The sequence below is a fragment of the Myxine glutinosa genome, chromosome 10 (assembly GCF_964187855.1).
Source record: "Myxine glutinosa chromosome 10, kmMyxGlut1.1, whole genome shotgun sequence".
NCBI classification, from domain to species: Eukaryota; Metazoa; Chordata; class Myxini; order Myxiniformes; family Myxinidae; genus Myxine; species Myxine glutinosa.
Genome location: NC_136270.1, coordinates 12,532,570 through 12,552,575, shown reverse-complemented (window position 1 = coordinate 12,552,575; position 20,006 = coordinate 12,532,570). Strand labels below are relative to the sequence as shown.

General features: G+C 52.9%; 1 protein-coding gene across 2 annotated transcripts in view; it reads right to left on the bottom strand.

Moving 5' to 3' along the window:
* Nucleotides 1–20,006, bottom strand: part of LOC137434233 (intraflagellar transport protein 27 homolog) — a 91,536-nt gene that overhangs the window by 48,898 nt on the left and 22,632 nt on the right. For both annotated transcript variants that reach the window (XM_068127031.2, XM_068127032.2), the window contains exon 2: nt 5,886–5,965. In XM_068127031.2, the coding sequence (XP_067983132.2) occupies nt 5,886–5,965 (80 nt within the window). The remainder of the gene's footprint in view (nt 1–5,885; nt 5,966–20,006) is intronic.

Genomic DNA, 20,006 nt, shown 5'->3' with positions numbered 1-20,006 from the left:
CAATAATTAATTGATTGATTAATTGCGTATTTAAAATCAATAAATAATAATCATAAAATAATTTCTTAATCAATTGGCTAATAGCATACCTCAACCACCAATGTTTCAACCGCAGCTCTAACTTTTTGAATAATTAATTAAATAAATCATTAATCGAAAGAAGTTTTTTTTTATTGATTAATCAATAAATAGTAAATCGATTAATTGATTAATCAATAAATCAAAAATATCCTTTATAGCCACATCACTTGGTCACTGTCATGTCTGAATATCAGCTTCCTAGCTCAAAAGGTGTCTGAGATATTGTCCAGATGACAAATAAAATAAATAAGTGATTTAAAATGAAAATAAATAAATAAATAATAATGGTAATGTGGCGGACACAAAAGCCCACTGGCGTGGTGACATCATTCCGCGCACCAAGTGGGCGGTGGCCACGCACCAGGGGTAGGCGTGGCCTCATGATATACACCGGGCGCCCAGCCCGGGACAGTACAGTGTTACAGTGTAGTCTTACAATAAAGACGTTTATATGTTACCGCTTGTCCGCTTCCTCCTTGCTCACAAGCAGCGCGCGTAACGCCGCGCTTTACTGGTGACCCTCGACGTTGGATCTGCTGGAGCGATCCTTCCACACGCGACGCCATCGCCATGGCCGACTTCGTCAAACTTCCGGAATTTTGGGAGGCTCAGGCCGAAGTCTGGTTCGTCCAGGCCGAAGCCCAATTTCAGCTTCGGCGCCTCACCGGCGATGACACGCGCTATTGCCACGTCGTCGCCTCCCTCGGGCCCGGCACGGCCGCTCGAGTTGTGTCCGTCCTTCGCCACCCACCGAACGGCCACAAGTACGAGGCACTCAAGCGGCTACTCCTAGCCACGTTCGGCCTTACGGACGACGCACGGGCCGACCGCCTCCTGGATCTCCCCGAGCTCGGTGAGACGCGCCCGTCGGTCCGAATGGACCATATGCTGTCACTGTTGGGCGACGAAGCCCCCGGTTCGCTATTCCGGGCGCTTTTCCGGCGCCAACTTCCAGCGCAGGTCCGCCTCGCGTTGGCCGGGACCGAGCTAACGGAACCCCGAGCATTGGCGGCCGAGGCGGACAGGTACTTCGCCGCTTCGGACATGCGGGCGAGCGTCGGCGTGGCCGTCACGGCCCTCGACGCTGATGTTCAGCAGCATGTTCCACAGCATCAGCTTCTACAGCACGCTGATGTTCAGCAGCATGCTGATATGCACCTCGTGAACGCCGCCACGCCCCGCCCACCGCCGTGGCGAAAACCGCCACCGCGGGGAAACCCGCCAACTCCACCGGCCTGGCGGAGCCAGCCGCGCTCCTCCAGCTCCACCACCTGGTGCTGGTTCCACGCCAAGTTCGGCCACGAAGCTCGGCGGTGTCATCCGCCGTGCTCCTTCAACGGGTCGGGAAACGCCCGGGCCGGCGCTCAATAGTGGCGATGAGCGCCGGCCATTCGAACAGCCTGCTGTTCATAACGGACACCTTCTCCAGGCGCCGTTACCTGTGCGACACGGGAGCGCAGGTGAGTGTCATTCCCGCCGGCACGTCAGACAAGCACGCCGCGGGTGGGGGCCCCGCGCTGCTTGCCGCGAACGGGACGCCCATCCGTACGTACGGAAAACGCTGCCTCTCTCTGCGGTTTGGAGGGCAGGTTTTCCGATGGACGTTCGTCACCGCCGACGTGCCCATGGCACTGCTTGGCGCGGACTTCCTGTGCGCTAATGGGCTCCTGGTCGACGTCAAGCGCAGACGGCTTGTCCAGGCCGAGACGTTCAGCTCGCTCGCTTGTGCGTTGCCCAGCTCAACGAGCGGCTTGCCAAGCGGCTTGCCGAACGATTCGGTTTCGGCCACGTTGGTCTGTACGCTTCCGGCAGCGGACGCATTCACCCGCCTCCTCGCCGGCTTCCCGGCCCTCACGCGGCCCACCTTCTCGGCGGGGGCCGTCAAGCACGGGGTGGCCCATCACATCCCCACCGTCGGGCCACCGGTCTACGCCCGGGCACGCCGCCTCGAGCCGACGAAGCTGGCGGTGGCAAAAGCGGAGTTCGCTACCCTGGAGCGACTCGGCATCGTTCGGCGCTCAGAGAGCGCTTGGGCGTCGCCGCTGCACATCGTGCCGAAGCCCGGCGGGGGATGGCGACCGTGCGGGGACTATCGCCGTCTCAATGACGCCACGACTCCCGACCGCTACCCCGTCCCCCACATTCAGGACTTTTCCGCCCGTTTGGCGGGCAGGTCCTTCTTCTCGAAGGTGGACCTCATACGCGGCTACCATCAGGTCCCCGTCAGGCCGGAGGACGTCCCGAAGACGGCGGTCATCACGCCATTCGGACTCTTCGAGTTCTTGCGCATGCCCTTCGGTCTGAAGAATGCGGCTCAGGCGTTCCAGCGACTGATGGACAGCGTCCTGCGCGACTTGGATTTTGTCTACGTTTACCTGGACGATATCCTCGTCGCCAGCGCGTCCCGCGAAGAGCACCTACGCCACCTCCGCACGCTCTTCGAACGCCTGGGCCAGCATGGCCTGATTGTGAACCCCGCAAAGTGCCGGTTCGGCGCCGCCACAATCGATTTTCTGGGGCACCGTGTCACCAGGCACGGAGCCGTCCCCCTACCGGCCAAGGTGGAGGCGGTGAAGGGGTTTCCGCGCCCCCGCACGATCAGAGGGCTGCAGGAGTTCCTGGGCATGGTGAACTTTTACCATCGGTTCCTGCCCCGTATCGCCCAGCTCCTGCGCCCCCTGCACGAAGCTCTCCGAGGTAAGCCGGGCAAAGGCGACGTTACCTGGACCGAGCAGATGGACACGGCGTTCACGGGCGCGAAGCTCGCCTTGGCTAACGCCACCATGCTCGCGCACCCGGCGCCCGATGCACCGATCGCCCTCACCACCGATGCCTCGGACTACGCGGTGGGCGCAGTGCATGAGCAATGGGTGCGTGGAGCTTGGCAACCGCTGGCGTTCTTTAGCCGGCAGCTTCGCCCGCCCGAACGCCGTTACAGTACCTTCGACCGCGAGTTGCTCGGACTTCACTTGGCGGTCAGGCACTTCCGCCATCTGCTCGAGGGCCGGGCGTTCACTGCCTTCGTCGACCACAAGCCGCTGATCTTTGCGATGGGCAAAGTCACCGAGCCGTGGTCGGCCCGGCAGCAGCGTCACCTCTCGGCCGTGTCCGAGTACACGACGGACATCCAGCACGTCGCGGGGAAGGACAACCCGGTGGCGGATTGCCTTTCCCGGGCCGTCGCCCACGCAGTCCACCTCGGCATCGACTATGCCCGGATGGCAGCGGACCAGGCCGCTGACCCCGACGTCCAGGCCTTGCGGACCGCCGTCACGGGCCTCCGCATCACCGAGGTGCCGTTTGACGGCGCGGGCGCGGCCCTCTTGTGCGACGTCTCCCTCGGGCGTCCTCGCCCCATCGTGCCCGCGGGCTGGCAGCGCCAGGTGTTTGACGCCATCCACGGCCTGTCCCACCCGGGCGCGAGGGCCTCCCAAAGGCTGATCGCCGACAAGTTCGTCTGGCATGGCCTCCGGAAGGCCGTCCGCGGCTGGGCCAGGACGTGCCTCGCGTGCCAGCGCGCCAAGGTGCACCGGCACACCCAGGCCCCGTTGGCCCCGTTCACGGTGCCGGAACGCCGGTTTGACCACGTCCACGTGGACCTGGTGGGACCTCTGCCCCCCTCGCGGGGTTTCACCTACGTCCTCACCATGGTGGACCGCACCACCCGGTGGCCGGAGGCCGTGCCCTTGGCGTCGACAACGGCGGCCGATGTCGCGCAGGCTTTCATCGCCACCTGGGTCGCCCGGTTCGGCGCCCCCTCAGACATCTCATCCGACCGCGGCCCCCAGTTCACCTCGGAGCTCTGGGGGGCGGTTGCGCAGGGGCTCGGGGTCCGGCTGCACCGAACCACGGCCTACCATCCCCAGGCTAACGGCCTGTGTGAGCGATTTCACCGCTCATTGAAGGCCGCGCTCCGGGCCACCCTCCGCGACGGCGGCTGGGTCGACAGGCTCCCCTGGGTCCTGCTGGGCCTCCGGACGGCGCCCAAGGAGGACCTGCGCGCATCCGCGGCGGAATTGGTCTTCGGGCAACCGCTGCGGGTGCCGGGCGAGTTCCTCCCCGACTCCACGGCACCATGGTCCGCGGCACAGCAGCGCTCCGCTCTACAAGAGACCGCCCAGAGGTTCGCCCCGGTGCCAACGGCATGCCACGGGCACCCACCGACGCACGTCGCCCCGGAGCTTCGCACGGCGGAGTACGTCTTCGTCCGCCACGATGCCCATCGGACACCACTGCGGCCCCCGTACGACGGGCCTTTCCGCGTGCTGGAGACCGGGGCGAAGCACTTCACCCTGGACATCGGCGGTACTCCTGACCGCGTTTCGGTAGACCGCCTCAAGCCGGCCCACCTCGATGTGGACCATCCACCGCCAGTGGCCCGACCCCCACGTCGGGGCCGCCCTCCTGCGGGCGGACCCCCGGCACCGCCCAGCCCCGCCGCCCCCCGGTCCTGCACCCATCCCAGGGGCAGCCAGGGGCATCCCACCTGGCATCCCTGCACCCCGGACGCCGCCGATCGCCAGGGGGCGCTTCGGCCGGGTCATTCGTCTGCCCCGCAAACTGGCCCTCCAGGTGCGCGGGAATTCTGGGGGGGCGCGTGTGGCGGACACAAAAGCCCACTGGCGTGGTGACATCATTCCGCGCACCAAGTGGGCGGTGGCCACGCACCAGGGGTAGGCGTGGCCTCATGATATACACCGGGCGCCCAGCCCGGGACAGTACAGTGTTACAGTGTAGTCTTACAATAAAGACGTTTATATGTTACCGCTTGTCCGCTTCCTCCTTGCTCACAAGCAGCGCGCGTAACGCCGCGCTTTAGTAAAATAATTAAATTATTAATCAATTGGCTAATAGAATACCTAAACCAACATCGTTTCATCCAAATCTGTAGCTTAAAAAAAATAATTAATTAGGTGATTAATTGAATAATTAAATAATTAATCAATTATTTGATTATATAATATATAATAATATATTATTCAATAAATCAATGAAAAATCACTCATAGAGCGACACTTGGAAAAAGAGAACAAAGTGGAATGGTAAAGCATCCTTTTTACCTCACAAATAATTGGTCGTTGAATTATGTGACCTGACATACAAATCGTCTCCTCACTCCAAGTAGAGAGTTTGTTGAACTGCCTTCCACTTGCATGAAATGTCATACTTGAAGCTCTTGTGTACTTGGGCCATTTAATTTTGAAATGGTAAAAATATAAAACGCTGAAACAGGAGTTTTTGGTAGCTGGAAATAGTGCACGAGCCTGCATTTTGCCAAACACATGATTATTGAAATTGCTCAATCCATTTCCATGAGGTGTATTTCATTGATAGATACGGAAATTCATTCCAAAGGCAGACTCACTCATGCCAAAACCAAGACTCGCTCCTCACCTTCACTCTTTCATTCCTCTTTTCTCCCACCTCTGGAACAAATTCTCACGCTCTCTTCAATCCCACTCCTCCCTCAAGGTCTTTAAAACAGCTGTTCACCACCATCTCTTCTCTTCCCCCATCCAAAACCTTGATCTTTTCTACCCATGTTAATCCACCCTAAACCCACCTCCTTCAAATGCCCTGTTTTCTTTCCTTAAAGCCCCTGTAGAATCCATCTTGTGCATCCCGTGTACCCCGCCCCAGCCCTCTCTCTTTCACAGATCTCCTGATGTCCCTGTTCCCTACTGTTGTTGTGCTTCCCTCTCCCTCCCCCTCTTGTTTCCCTGCTCCCTTTATTATATGTTGAATGCGTTAGCTTGTATACAAGTCTCGACTAAGTATACAAAAAAACAACAACATGGTCCTACCATATTGTAGTTTTTGGCAAAAAGAGTTGCATCTCCATGGAACGCCTGTACCAGTGCTGTCTTACCCACAGCAGAATTTCCTGCCAGGAAGGACAGATGACAGTGTAAGCTTGTTGTCATGAAAAATATAATCGCAAATTTCAGCACACAAATAGAGATCTGCGTAGGCAGCAAAGGAGGTAAGAATAGAAACCATACCCCTTGCAGTCTAACCCCGCACCCCTTGCACTCAAACGTTGCCCCACACCCATCACACTTAAATCTTATCTTCCACAGAAACCTGCTCTCCAACATGCACAGATTCATCCCTTCTGATATTCAATTATCCTGCATTTCTTCCTGCCCCATGGTACACTGAATTCTGTGGTGAGGCAATTATTCTGAAATAACCTGCCTTCTCTTCCCGAAAGGCAAATCCGTCCGAAGGCATTCACAGTGCTTTCAAAAAAGTCCGCAACACGTGTGTGTCCACTCTCAGGAGAGCCAGAAAACAACACCTGTCCATCTCCTTTCCCTCTCTTCAAATGACACCACAGCTGACTCCACTCGTGAAAAGTTCTGTATTCGCTTCCAAATATTGTGTCCCCAACCCCTCACTCTCGGTACCCATCCTGCCCTGTCATACCAAACTGGGTTGTCATACCCAACTGCTCCTGGACTCTGTCTTTTGCACTTGAGAAGGTGGAGAAGGTTCTTTCAACCCTCTGCCTTTACTCTGCTTCTCGACCGGACGGTACCAGCTCACGTGTCCTAAAACCTGCCCTGATAGTCTTGCACATCTTCTCTTTGCCCTTTTCACCCTGTCATTTGTGCTAGGTCATCCTCAATCTGCTTGGAAATCTGCCAACATCACTACATTACATAACAAAGGTGTAAACCTTGATTCCCACACTACAGATCTATAAGCTTACTTCCAATCATCAGCAAGGTAATGGAATCCATCATTGCAGTTGATATGAAATCCTTCCATTTCTCCAAAAACCTCATCTCAGATCACCAATTTGGTTTCAGGCCAGGTTACTCCACTTTGGACATGCTGCTTCTACTCACCCAACAATGGATGGAGGCCCTCAATGTCATACATGAGATCAGGAACGTCTCACTGGACATATCTCGTGCTTTTGATACAGTCTGGCATCCCGCCTTGCTCTCCAAACTGTCTGCCAAAGACACCCAAGGGCAACTCCATACACGAATTTCTGACTTCCTCTACTCTCGTAACCAAAATGTGACATTCAACGTAATCCTTTCGTCTCCTCTCCCTGTAAAGGCTGGAGTGCCCCAAGACAGTGTTCTGGGCACAACCCTTTTCTTGATCTTCATCAATGATCTCTGCCGTTACATCCCTCATCTTTTAAACAGGTAGGCTGCAGCCTAAGCCATCTCTTCAGACTTTGAAAAAACATCACCAGCTGGTCAGACACTTGGAATATGTCTTTCAATTCTGAGAAATTTCACACTCTCACTATCTGTCTCCGAAAGGACAATATTGAAAATCTCCCTCCCCAACCCCTCATCCACTTTCTTAATCTCTTGAGATTAAGACTCCAATCAAACTTCAGTCAATCAAACTCCTCAATCTCACTATCAGGCATGATCTTTCTTGGGCAAACCACATTTCAACGTTGGCCACATTTCAAAGCCAGTCACCGACTGCGCATCCTCTGTTATACAAAGTCTTTCATTGACACACCTGAACTCTTATCCACCTACAAGGCCTTCATCTGCAGCCTTATGGAGTACTGTTCTCACCTTTGGGCTGGCTCGTCTGCCACACATCTTGCTCAGCTTGACGCTGTGGAAACCAAGGCCTTCAAGATCATTGGAATCTCCCGCGCCGAAGCTGAGTTAACGGGCTTATCACTTCACCATCACACACAGCTCAGTGGTCTGTCTGGTCTTGCACCCTCTGCTATTTCCTATGCTTTGTCCTCACCAGGTTACTGCAGGGCTCACACGACCCACCATCAACTCTCTTCTGGTGAAAGCACCTAAATCTAGGATCTCTGCTCACCTCCACTCATTTGTTCCTCATTTTCCCCACCTGTGGAATGAACTTACACCTCCTCTTCAATCTCTTTCTTCCCTCGAGGTCTTCACGAAAGATGTTCACCACCATCTCAGATTGTCCTCAATCCAAAACCATGATATTTCCAACCCTGGTTTACCCCATCAAAATCCCTCTGAATTTTCCAGTTTTTCCTCCTTGGAGTTTCCCTCTTCATGAATGCGTGTTTTGCGTCCTGTTTTGGTCTGTTACTGTCTGTTACGTCTTTATCCGTTCAGTGTGCTAGGTCTTCCACAAGCCTCGACTACATATATATTGTTATGTCTGTCGGGTAGGCAGTGATATGTAGAGTCAGGTAGATTTGTGTAGGTATCATGCTCCGGATGTCGGGTAAGAACCATCACCATGTAATAAGTTCTGTTTAACCAAATGTCGGAGTAAGGTTTATCTTCGTCCCCGTCACGAGGGGGCCGGGCATGTTAACTAGCTTAGGGCATAAGGATAAATTATCCCTTGCAAGTCTTACCCCATGTGATTTATCCTTTGTCCTTTTTGGCACTGCACCATAGACACAAGTGAGGAAATTCCCATTAATTGCACTAAATAAATTTTAAAAAACACCGTTTAGAGGCCATTTCCCCCCGCAAAGCGGGGGTTGGCCTTTTCGGGGACCGTGGTTGTTGTTGTTTTTTGGTCCCCTTTTTGAAGCAATGTTTTACGGCCGGATGCCCTTCCTGCCGCCAACCCTGTTTGTTGCCTTTTTACGATAAACAGGGAATTACCAGTGTACTGGTACTCAATTTGCCGACCTCGGAAGGATGACAGGCTGAGTCAACCCCCCTGGCGTTAATTCAGCGATCGACTGGGATTCGAACCCAGGATCCTTGGATCCTAAGCTGGCACCCTAGCCGCTACACCAACACCAGGCCCCGAATGCAACACGCTATTGGGCGGGAGTTGACCAACGGGAAGGATGGGGGTAAGAAGGGCCTTGTGATTGGCCAGTGCGGAGCAAGAAGCTACCCGCTGATTGGTGGAGGGAAGGCCGAGGAGGAAGCAGAGCGCCGATTGGCAAGGACCACCGATGATGTCAGAGGCGAGCAAGAAGCGGCGCGCTGATTGGTGGAGAAGCACTGATGACGTCACGCCACGACGATAAAATAACTCGAGGACCGACATTTTCACTCTTGCCTTTTGCCCTTCACGCCTTCATCTTGCCCTCGAAGACCTCTTGCCTTTTGCCCTTCATGCCTTCATCTTGCCCTCAACGACCTCTTGCCTTTTGCCCTTCACGCCTTCATCTTGCTTTCGACGACCTCTCGCCCTTCCTCGCCTCTCGCATCTTCCTCTGTCCCTCGATGTTCCTGCCTCTCGCTCACCCCTGGTCCTCGAAACTCTTGCTGATACCATCCTTTGGTGTGCAAGGACAACGGAGGCCGGTATGGCTGGGCAGGCAAGCTGCACACCTGCCGTCCAAGACGGACCATACAGCGAGGTCTGGCTTTGTGTGCGCGCGCCAAAAGACGTGCGGGTTTTCTGATTCCTGAGAAGACGATTCCTGAGAAGAAATACCACAGCCGATTGAGACAAGTGCACACACACATAATTAATTTTATTCAGTTTATCCTTTCCCTTTGTCGATGTTATAAGTCTGTTCTGGGAGCGCTCCATTTAGGAACTTAGTTTTACCGTTGCGTTTTCTTGTTAACGGAATCCGTTTTAATAAATCCTTTTGATATTTTCCTTGTACATTTCTAAACCCGGTTTTTGTTCGAGTTATTTTCTGCAGGTTGAAGACTGCCCGGCGGGATTGCTCAGGTAGGCGCTTCAGCTTCCTCCCCTACCCCCGCATTGATAAAGTCTGCAATTGAACTGAACGTTTCGGAGTAAAAGCTCGCTATTGGCTATTCGTGATCCCTGTGGTGTTCACCTAGGGGAATCACACGACAATATATATATATATATATATTGCTACGGTTTTGAGATTGGCACATATTGATCATTAAAGGTTAAAGGGTTGCCCCCCCATAGTTAGTCCACGAGCAAAATGTAGGCCACCTTAGAGTATTAGTTATGTCATAGTATGTGTAAGTATAGGCCATTTCCACTAGTAATATCTGCGTTGTGCAAAGACATGAGTTTAGGTCCTTTCATTTTGCGTCCACCCTCCAATTTCCACCTCCATGGGCATAATTGATCCCGCGCCCCATTTGGCTGATCCCTCAGTTTGTTACGCTTTGGCTATCCGCAGCATTTATTACGCTTTGGCTGCCAGCAGCGTTTGCTGCCCTTTGCTCACTCACTAGTCGAGTAACACGAGGTAGGCCTAAGAGGGAGGAGCACGGGGTCGGGGTGGGGCGGCGTCAAGGCAGCGCGTCAGAGGCGATGACGGTAAGGGCCACCAGCCAACCAGGGCTCTAACGGCATGGCACGATAGGGCGTGGTAAGGCACGTCTGGTGAGTGCTAGAAGGTTCGCGGGGCGTGCCTATAAAAGTCTTGGCACAAAGCCCTTGAACAGGACTTATGCACAGAACTTTGAGGACTTGCACAAAGGACTTACCAGGAGGACTTGCACGAGAGGAAGGACTTATCGGAGGACTTGCACGAGAGGAAGGACTAGCGCTGGAGGGACTTGTTACAAGGAGCACGAGAGAGAGCACGAGTGAGTGGTGAACAGGACTTGACTGAAGCAGCGCTCGCTTTGTGGGCATTTACACGATATCTCAGTATTACGTACGTGCCGAAGGAAAGGCAGCCAGACGCGCCGGTGGCGAATTTCGCCAATTTCAGCCACGCGAGTGAACGCGGCAATAGCCGCCAGTGTTAACCGCCAGAGCCCAGACCCTACCGTTCGCCCCGTATTATCCCGTGTGCGCCAAACGACACTCGGAGAGCTCCTGCCGTCTCAACTTACCATCTGCCTGGAGCTGCACGAGAGCCATCCCTGGACGTGGTGAACATCATCCTGCAGCTGCAAACCCCGTGTGAGTGTGTCTGTGTGTGAGATGGGCCCGTTTGTCCTGGGGAGTAAGTTAAGACTGTTTTTAAGGCTGCACTGTGTCCCTCTTTTCTGGAATCATTGTAAATAGTATGAATAAATTCTGTTCTTCCTTTCTTCCCAATTCGACCGCTTCTGTGATTTCTCCATTGGCTAAGCGTGATACGAGTAAGATCGCTAGAACCGGGTTCACCATATAAATGGCACGGATCGCGTGTACACACCGTTCGTCGTCTCAGCACGCGTGATTGGTGCGGGGCTTATTTCCTCGTTTCTGGGCAGCGCGATTAATTCGGTAATAGTGATTCTAGTCCTACGACCCTATTTCGCGCTGTCCAGGAAGGACGTCATAGGTCCCGGGTCCCGTCGGCCAGTCAAAGACAAGGGGACTGATCCCCGCTTGGTAAGGGGAGAAGGCCGGCGGCGAGATCCACAACAATATATATATATATATATATATATATATATATATATATATGTATATATATATATATATATATATATATATATATATATATATACTGTATATATATATATATATATATATATATATATTGTCGCGTAACCGTGATTAACACCACAGTTACGGATGACCGATTTGCGAGACTTTAACTCCCGAGGCGAACACTCAATGGCGGACTCAAGTTCAACACCAACGCGCGGAATGGCGGGGCGCAGCGAAGGCTCCGCAACCTTATCTATTAAAATCAAACACCCAGGAAAACTGCGTTCAGATATTATGTACAAAAAGTAATATAAGGGTTTATTAGGAAAAGTAAAGCCAGTGAAAAAGCCCGCCGGTAAATCTAATAATTCTAATAAACCTAAATCGGGACGTCCCCACACGACTGACAGCAAACACAAACGAGGGAGATTAATCACGAAAATAACACGTCCCGTCGTTCAAAATATACGCGGAGATCGGGCTTATCTGTCTTTGTCGTCTTGTATTGTTGGTGTCCAGCACCGCTCCTTCCGGCCCGATCGCACACCACGAGGCCCCTCGCTCCAAGCACCACGCGTCCGACGCAGGCCAGCGGCTCCACTTGACCAGGGACAGGAAGGACTCCTTTCAACTCCACTCGACTCGACGACGCGGGAGTGCTGGCAGCCAAGTGCCAACGAACTGCTCAGTGCCAACTGGGTGTGCTCTCGTGTGTCTCCTGCGACTCCCTACAACCCGAACTGCACTCGAACTGCGACTGGAATGGCGTGTCCTCTCCAACTCTCCACCACCGCTCAACTCTCTGGTGCCTGCCTGCGTCTGCCAGTGCCTGCCACGAACTCAACTCAACTCAACTCCTGAAATGGCGTCCGACCGTCGCCTATATTGGTGGCCGATGACGTCACATTGCGCACTCCTCAGCCAATCAAAGCCTCCCGCGACTCCTGACATCTCCCCCGTTACGCGACCCTGCGGTCCTGGCATAACACGTGCCGGCCAGGTTTTTAGGCCTTTGGAGGTGTACACGGTGGCGGCCAATTGTGGTGGTGTTTTTGACCTGGTTTCCTGTCAATTTAATACGAAGTCCTTGTCAGGGAAAGGGGATTATTTAATGTTGCGCTAAGGACCTAACTAATGTTTATGTGGTTTGCAGTGCCATAATGGACAAAGGTTTGACTACTAGGTGAGACTCACAGGGGCGTTACCTTTAATCCCTCACTATTTAACACTCGAATCTCCAGGTAGATCCACACTCATACATCTTACCCCGACAACCGCCTGAACATCAATAACTTATTACATGTAGAGTCCCTGTCACGACAGCCGAATACCTACCTATTCAGATCTACCTAGCTCTAGATGTTGCATTACCAAATTCATAACACAGCCCCCCCCCTGGAACCGTAGCTCCTGCAAGGTTCACCGCAGGGCTACCATTCCAGCCTTAACACTTACTGTCACACACTTAATTAACCTATGAAATAAATCAGGAAGGGCTGTGGGAAGTGAGTCGGACTTCCTACCTACACTTCCTTAACATGCTGAACCCCTTAACCATCATGCAAGTATGTACATCTTCTTCGTTGTTCCTGTGGAGGGAGGAAACAACAACACACAACACTAACTTAACCACAAAACTTAACCATCTTTCCAAAACTCAAAACTCTAACCTTTGTACATACCCCGGTCTACAGACCGCGTCCCCCGGTGGATGCCACAAGACACAACCTTACCTGCGGGGCCATCCCCAATGCATCCCCCCTAAATTTCCACGGGCCCTGTCCAGATGTTACAGGTGAGTGACACGGCTCGGTGGATTTCGCCCACATTCATGCTACACAGACCCCTTAACCACTCATTCTCATTCCATAGGTCATCAAGGCATTTCAAAAATCAATAAGGTTCTTCTTCAATACACCCCCCTGCAGGACCATGGCATTGATGTCATTCACGTGTGTGTGCATTCCTCAACTAGGCAGCGGGGAGGTACCGCACAAAAGATGGTGGGGGCGCATCAGGCTGTGGTGCCCGCAGTCCCAAAAACAAGTCAACCGACTTACAAGTTCATTGCCCCCCCCCCCCCTTTACCTCTTGGCCCCGTGACAGCCCAACAGCCCCTTTCCGCCGTTACCTCGCCGGTGAGGGTCTCCACACACACCAGGCTCCTTTGCCTCCTGCTTTCACGCAGCAACACGGGTCACCGGGGGACTTCCTCACCCCGCGGCGCCCAACCAGACCCTCCACCGACGAGCTCCAATTTCCAGTTACCACCGGCTGCCAGGGGTAATTGCCGCAGAGGGGGGCCCGCAGGCATCGCTCCTCAGAGCTTGCTCTGTACCTGCGGACACACACACCTTCCCCACCCACAAGACCCCAAAACACACTTCCTCCCCCACTGCCATTCAATTCTCCACACAACTCAGCACAATTCAGTACAATTCCATAGATGGTGTAAAAGGTGTTACAAGGCTTGCCATGGCCTGCTACATGTGAAATTCCCCCAGTTCACATTTAAACCATCACATCTTCCCAAAAGCACATTTCCAAAAGCACAATTATCACCCCTCATTATCTCCAATAATCATCACACACTCTCCAGGTTCCACTCTCACGACCACATCAAAACACGTAACCACAATACAAAAACATACGCCACCCACAAGACACTGTGGCTCCCATTCCATCCCCTCACCGGCCATGTCATCACTCACACCCGCCTCCCAACTCCAATTTACATGTCCCCAATTTCCAAAGCAAATCCTGAAGCCTGGGACAGTACTCCTCAAAGCACTCACCTTAAGTGCAGGTAGTTGCAGGTTGGTCAGGTTCAAAGTGCAATCCACCCATACAATTCCCAAAATTTCACATTGGGCCTACCAAATCCTTCCAAATTTCTCTTTTGTCCCCACTGCACTGGCAGGTATGTGGATCCGCATCCAACGGTGATCATCACTACACAACTACCTATGGCCACGACAGCTCTGCACCTCTACCGTGCAAGGGTCACCGGGACAAGGTGAGCAGTCAAAACGCCAACATGGCCCATGAGTGTCCATAAGGGTGCGACCCACCATCCATCCTTCGGCCCCCCTGCGAGGAACACAGCTGCAGCAGCCCCAGCTGGCCAATGTGGTGAGCACTTGCTGCCACAACACACACTACCGCACACACAACCTCGGCCCTGGGGGGCACGGTCGCAGTGCGTGGCATCCCTACAGCCACGTCCCCTGCACCTCCCCATCATCCCCCAGTCCGACTACAGAACTGCAGCCCCCCAGTGCTCACCCACACTTGACCACACCAAGGTTCAGTCAACAGCCATGCTCCACCAGGAGACCCACCCAGAAGACATGGTCCACACACCTCGGACACGCACAGCACCACGTTGACCCTCAGGCTACACAACTACATCCCCATCATCCCGCGTCCCAAATATCAGCACAGTTGCCCCCGCAACCAGTTGAAAGCTGTGTCTTGCTACCCTATTAATTTCATCACAGCCTCCAACACTTTGGTCTACTCACCTGGATCAATAATGGCGTCACTATACAGTGTCCACCATGGCATTTCAAAATCCACCCTTAAATTTCCATCTAACCCACAGATTACCCATGCCAACCATTTGTCACATTTCACTCACCTCACCAAAGAAGGATGCTTTGCCATACACATGCCAGCCGAGCATGGCCCATATGCTCGGCGCGTTACACATCTCCCGATTCACATCCCCATGGCTCTCTTCCCAACCCGAGAGTCCATAAATCATAACGGAGCATCTGTGGAAGGTCACTCACACCATCACGTTCCACAGATGCCCCAATGGTTGTCCGGCAGGCTATCTCCATCCCTGTCCATTCGGTTTGACCCGCGTCCATAGACCAACCACCATGCCAGGTCACCACATGCTGGTTGTCCCAGAGTCCCTGGAGGAGAGTGCCAGGCCGCATGCCCGGGTGGTCACCACATCAGTCCCAAGTTGGCCGTCCGCAGTGCCACCACCAAAGCGCGACCCACAACACCTCCCCCTAGTGGTCCTCAATAAATGCCAACCCAGACTTGAGAAACCACCTCGGACCCCTCTGGAGGTCTTAACCCCCACCAGGGTCCGGTGACCCTGCCGGCCCGAGCCACCAGCTCGGACGGCGCCCCGACGGACAAGGGACGCCACACTCCACCAGACCCCCCGTGGGACCCAGCTCGTACCTCGACACCCAAGGCTGGACCCCACGTCCAAATCTCGCCATCACAGCCCCCCAGCTGGCTGGCATACCCAAATTTTGAAAGGGGCAACTTTGGCCCGAGGCCATCACCCATGACCTCGCCATGTCCAGATCCCGCAGCCCGGGGACCAATCCCCACCATGGCTGCTCCAAATCAATTTCCCATTGTAATTTTATTTTAAATTTTCTTTTACAAATTTTCATTCCCACTGCCAAACCGCAGCTGCAGGGAACAACCTCTACCACCGGTTGTTCTGCCCCTCCCTGCAGTTGATCCAAATTCCCTACAGGGACCAAATCTCCAGAAGCTCTATCTCCCGATCCTCCAAGATCCAAATCCAGCCCGGAGCCAACACACTCCCCCAACTGGTTGTCCAATTTTGGAGCCTCTGTTTCCAAATAGCAGTGTACAGTGAGCGTCCCCTCGGTCATTCCAACCACCTCCTCGGACCAACTCACCTCTTCACCCAGGCTCCTTTGGGCCTGAACAAGCTCTACCTCCATGGGACTGTCACAGGTCTCCAGCCGCTGGATCAACTCATCCTCATCATTAGAAATCATTCCTGGCCCCGCCAGGCTTTGATCAATATCCCCAATAAATACCCGGTCCGGCTCTATCGCATGGACCCCCAAAAACTCTACCCCCTCTTGCTCCGCACCACCGCCCTGGTGCTGCACAATTCCAAATTCATCCCCCGGTTGGGGTGTTGTGACATCCACACGGTCCCGATAAACAACCAGGCCAGAATGTGGGAAACATTCCCCATTTGCTTTATCAATTCGAGCATTTGTGGCACCAATCTGACCCTCCAACTTTTCCCCCATTTGGACAGCCTGGGTCACGCCCTCCTCTATTTTTGACATTAATTCTTCCCGTTTCAATTCAATTTCCACCCCTATGGCTTTTTCCATCTCCCCCATTTGAGTTTCTACTTTACCCTCAAATTTCCCCAGTCTGTCCGTAATTTGGTTTTGCACTCTCCCTTCTATGCCATCAATTCGTTCCCCCAGCTGCTGTGCCATTTCCCCAATTTTTTCTTCCAATTGTTCATTCCTTTCCTTTATTTCATTCCTCCATTCCTTCCCCTGCGATTCCATTTTATTTTCCAACCCACTTTTCATTTCTCCCATATCCTTACTCATTCCCTTCATTCCTTCCCTCCATTCCTTCCCCTGGGACTCCATTTTATTTTCCATCCCGTCAATTTTTCGAAGCAATTGACCCAACATCTGGTCGGTTGTCGGGGCCGTTCCTACTGCTCCCGACTCCCCGGTGGGGGAGGGGGATAAGTTGGTGCTCGGGACGAGGGAGGTTCCAAGGCTCACCTCTGCATCTATTTCCCCTATTTCCGGCTCACTCCCAACGCTGACGGAGGCCTCGCTGCGTACTTCCATCTCGTCGACCTCCGACATCCGCTTTTCGGAAGGTCCTTCCCGTGCGCGTATTTATTTTAATACCAAAAACACAATTTAAATTTGACGAAGGCGCGATATCGCGCTCCGTATGCCCAATTGATTATTAATTTCTCCGCCTCGCCTATACAAATTTTGCGTTCGAACGTCGGACGCAATGTACGCCCGACCGTGTCGATGTCGCCCCGCGGACAAAAAAAATTTGTCCGCACGTGTCGATGTCTCGCCGCGGACAAAAAAATTTGTCCGACGGGTTCAAATCCTACACTCCTGACACCACTTGTCGCGTAACCGTGATTAACACCACAGTTACGGATGACCGATTTGCGAGACTTTAACTCCCGAGGCGAACACTCAATGGCGGACTCAAGTTCAACACCAACGCGCGGAATGGCGGGGCGCAGCGAAGGCTCTGCAACCTTATCTATTAAAATCAAACACCCAGGAAAACTGCGTTCAGATATTATGTACAAAAAGTAATATAAGGGTTTATTAGGAAAAGTAAAGCCAGTGAAAAAGCCCGCCGGTAAATCTAATAATTCTAATAAACCTAAATCGGGACGTCCCCACACGACTGACAGCAAACACAAACGAGGGAGATTAATCACGAAAATAACACGTCCCGTCGTTCAAAATATACGCGGAGATCGGGCTTATCTGTCTTTGTCGTCTTGTATTGTTGGTGTCCAGCACCGCTCCTTCCGGCCCGATCGCACACCACGAGGCCCCTCGCTCCAAGCACCACGCGTCCGACGCAGGCCAGCGGCTCCACTTGACCAGGGACAGGAAGGACTCCTTTCAACTCCACTCGACTCGACGACGCGGGAGTGCTGGCAGCCAAGTGCCAACGAACTGCTCAGTGCCAACTGGGTGTGCTCTCGTGTGTCTCCTGCGACTCCCTACAACCCGAACTGCACTCGAACTGCGACTGGAATGGCGTGTCCTCTCCAACTCTCCACCACCGCTCAACTCTCTGGTGCCTGCCTGCGTCTGCCAGTGCCTGCCACGAACTCAACTCAACTCAACTCCTGAAATGGCGTCCGACCGTCGCCTATATTGGTGGCCGATGACGTCACATTGCGCACTCCTCAGCCAATCAAAGCCTCCCGCGACTCCTGACATCTCCCCCGTTACGCGACCCTGCGGTCCTGGCATAACACGTGCCGGCCAGGTTTTTAGGCCTTTGGAGGTGTACACGGTGGCGGCCAATTGTGGTGGTGTTTTTGACCTGGTTTCCTGTCAATTTAATACGAAGTCCTTGTCAGGGAAAGGGGATTATTTAATGTTGCGCTAAGGACCTAACTAATGTTTATGTGGTTTGCAGTGCCATAATGGACAAAGGTTTGACTACTAGGTGAGACTCACAGGGGCGTTACCTTTAATCCCTCACTATTTAACACTCGAATCTCCAGGTAGATCCACACTCATACATCTTACCCCGACAACCGCCTGAACATCAATAACTTATTACATGTAGAGTCCCTGTCACGACAGCCGAATACCTACCTATTCAGATCTACCTAGCTCTAGATGTTGCATTACCAAATTCATAACAATATATATATATATATATATATATATATATATATATATATATATATATATATATATACAGTCACGTGAAAAAGTAAGTACACCCCATGTAAAGTTTTGACTTTCAACATATTTCAACATACAGCTATTTGATCTTCATTTCAACAATATTGATAGATAAAGGTGATATAATATTGTTACTGATCGCGGTTTAGATGTTATGATGGGCCGAGCGGATGGTCCAACCGCGACCGTTACAGGATCCCCGACTCACCCGATTCCACCCAAACGTTGGCCGGATCGCACCGCAGCTATTCAATAGGGAAAAGACAAAGGCGACACGGATGTGAAGAAGAAGAAGAAGACAAAAAGGTTGGAAATACTACTAAATTTATTGACTATTTACACACATAAGCAAAAAGAAAGCAGTCACGTTTATTTACAAGCACAGAAGATGCAGGTGACACAGTGAAAATACTAGCTTAAACAGACTTAATTAACCCAGGACAGAACAAACAGAACAAACTCACGTACACAAGAAGGATGGAAAGGCAGGAGGTGGATGGCTGGAGGGAGAGGAAGGTCCAAGGGGGTCCCGCAGCTCAACCGGCGCGTCTAGCAGCCGCCGTTCCTCCACGGCCCTGCTCCAAACCGCCGTTCAGGCCCCCAAGCTGCTGTTTTGGCTGCTGTGGACGTCGCGTGCTTTGCCAGGCCTTGTCCGACTCGTCTGGTCCAAACCCTCAACTCGTTCTTGGTCCACTCACTCTTTACCACCGACTCCTCACCGCAACCAACGCAACCAACTGACCACCACCACCGACTCCTCACCGCAACCAACGCAACCAACTGACCACCGACTCCACTGACTGACTCCTCACGACTCTCTCCACTCACTTTTGCGTGCGCGCCTTTTATAGCGCCTCCGGCGATTAAGCCGCCGGCCTTTTTGACACGCCCATCGGGGTGCTCACCTCGGCCCTGGTTGGTCGCGCGACCCTCTCGCTCCGCCCTTGATGACGACGGGCGGGCACGCCCCTCTGCCCCTCTATGACGAGGTGGAGACACGCCTTTCTTCTCCGACCCTGCCTCATGGTCAATGGCGGTTATTGGAGGGGAGGTAATTTGGCAATCGAGGGTTGGCAATCACCAGAGGGGATGTAAAAGAAATGGGGATTTTGGGGATGGGAATGAAAGGGGATCTATTCTCTTTCACTGGTGCAATGGAGTACTTCAATTAATGGGAGACACAGCCTTACCCTAAAACACAGAATAAGAGATAACTATCAAACAGGGGTATTCTATTATTTGGCTGATGTGTATGCTTGTGGACTAATTATGGGATGCCCTTTCACCTTTACACAGCTCCGGAGGTAGGGGGGCGCAGAATAAACAATAATAATAATAATACAGCACACAATCAAAAAAATACAGTCCTCATTTCCGCAACACTGCACCCTCCTCCTCTTAGGCACGTCCTGGGCCTACAACTTTTATTTAGTGTGA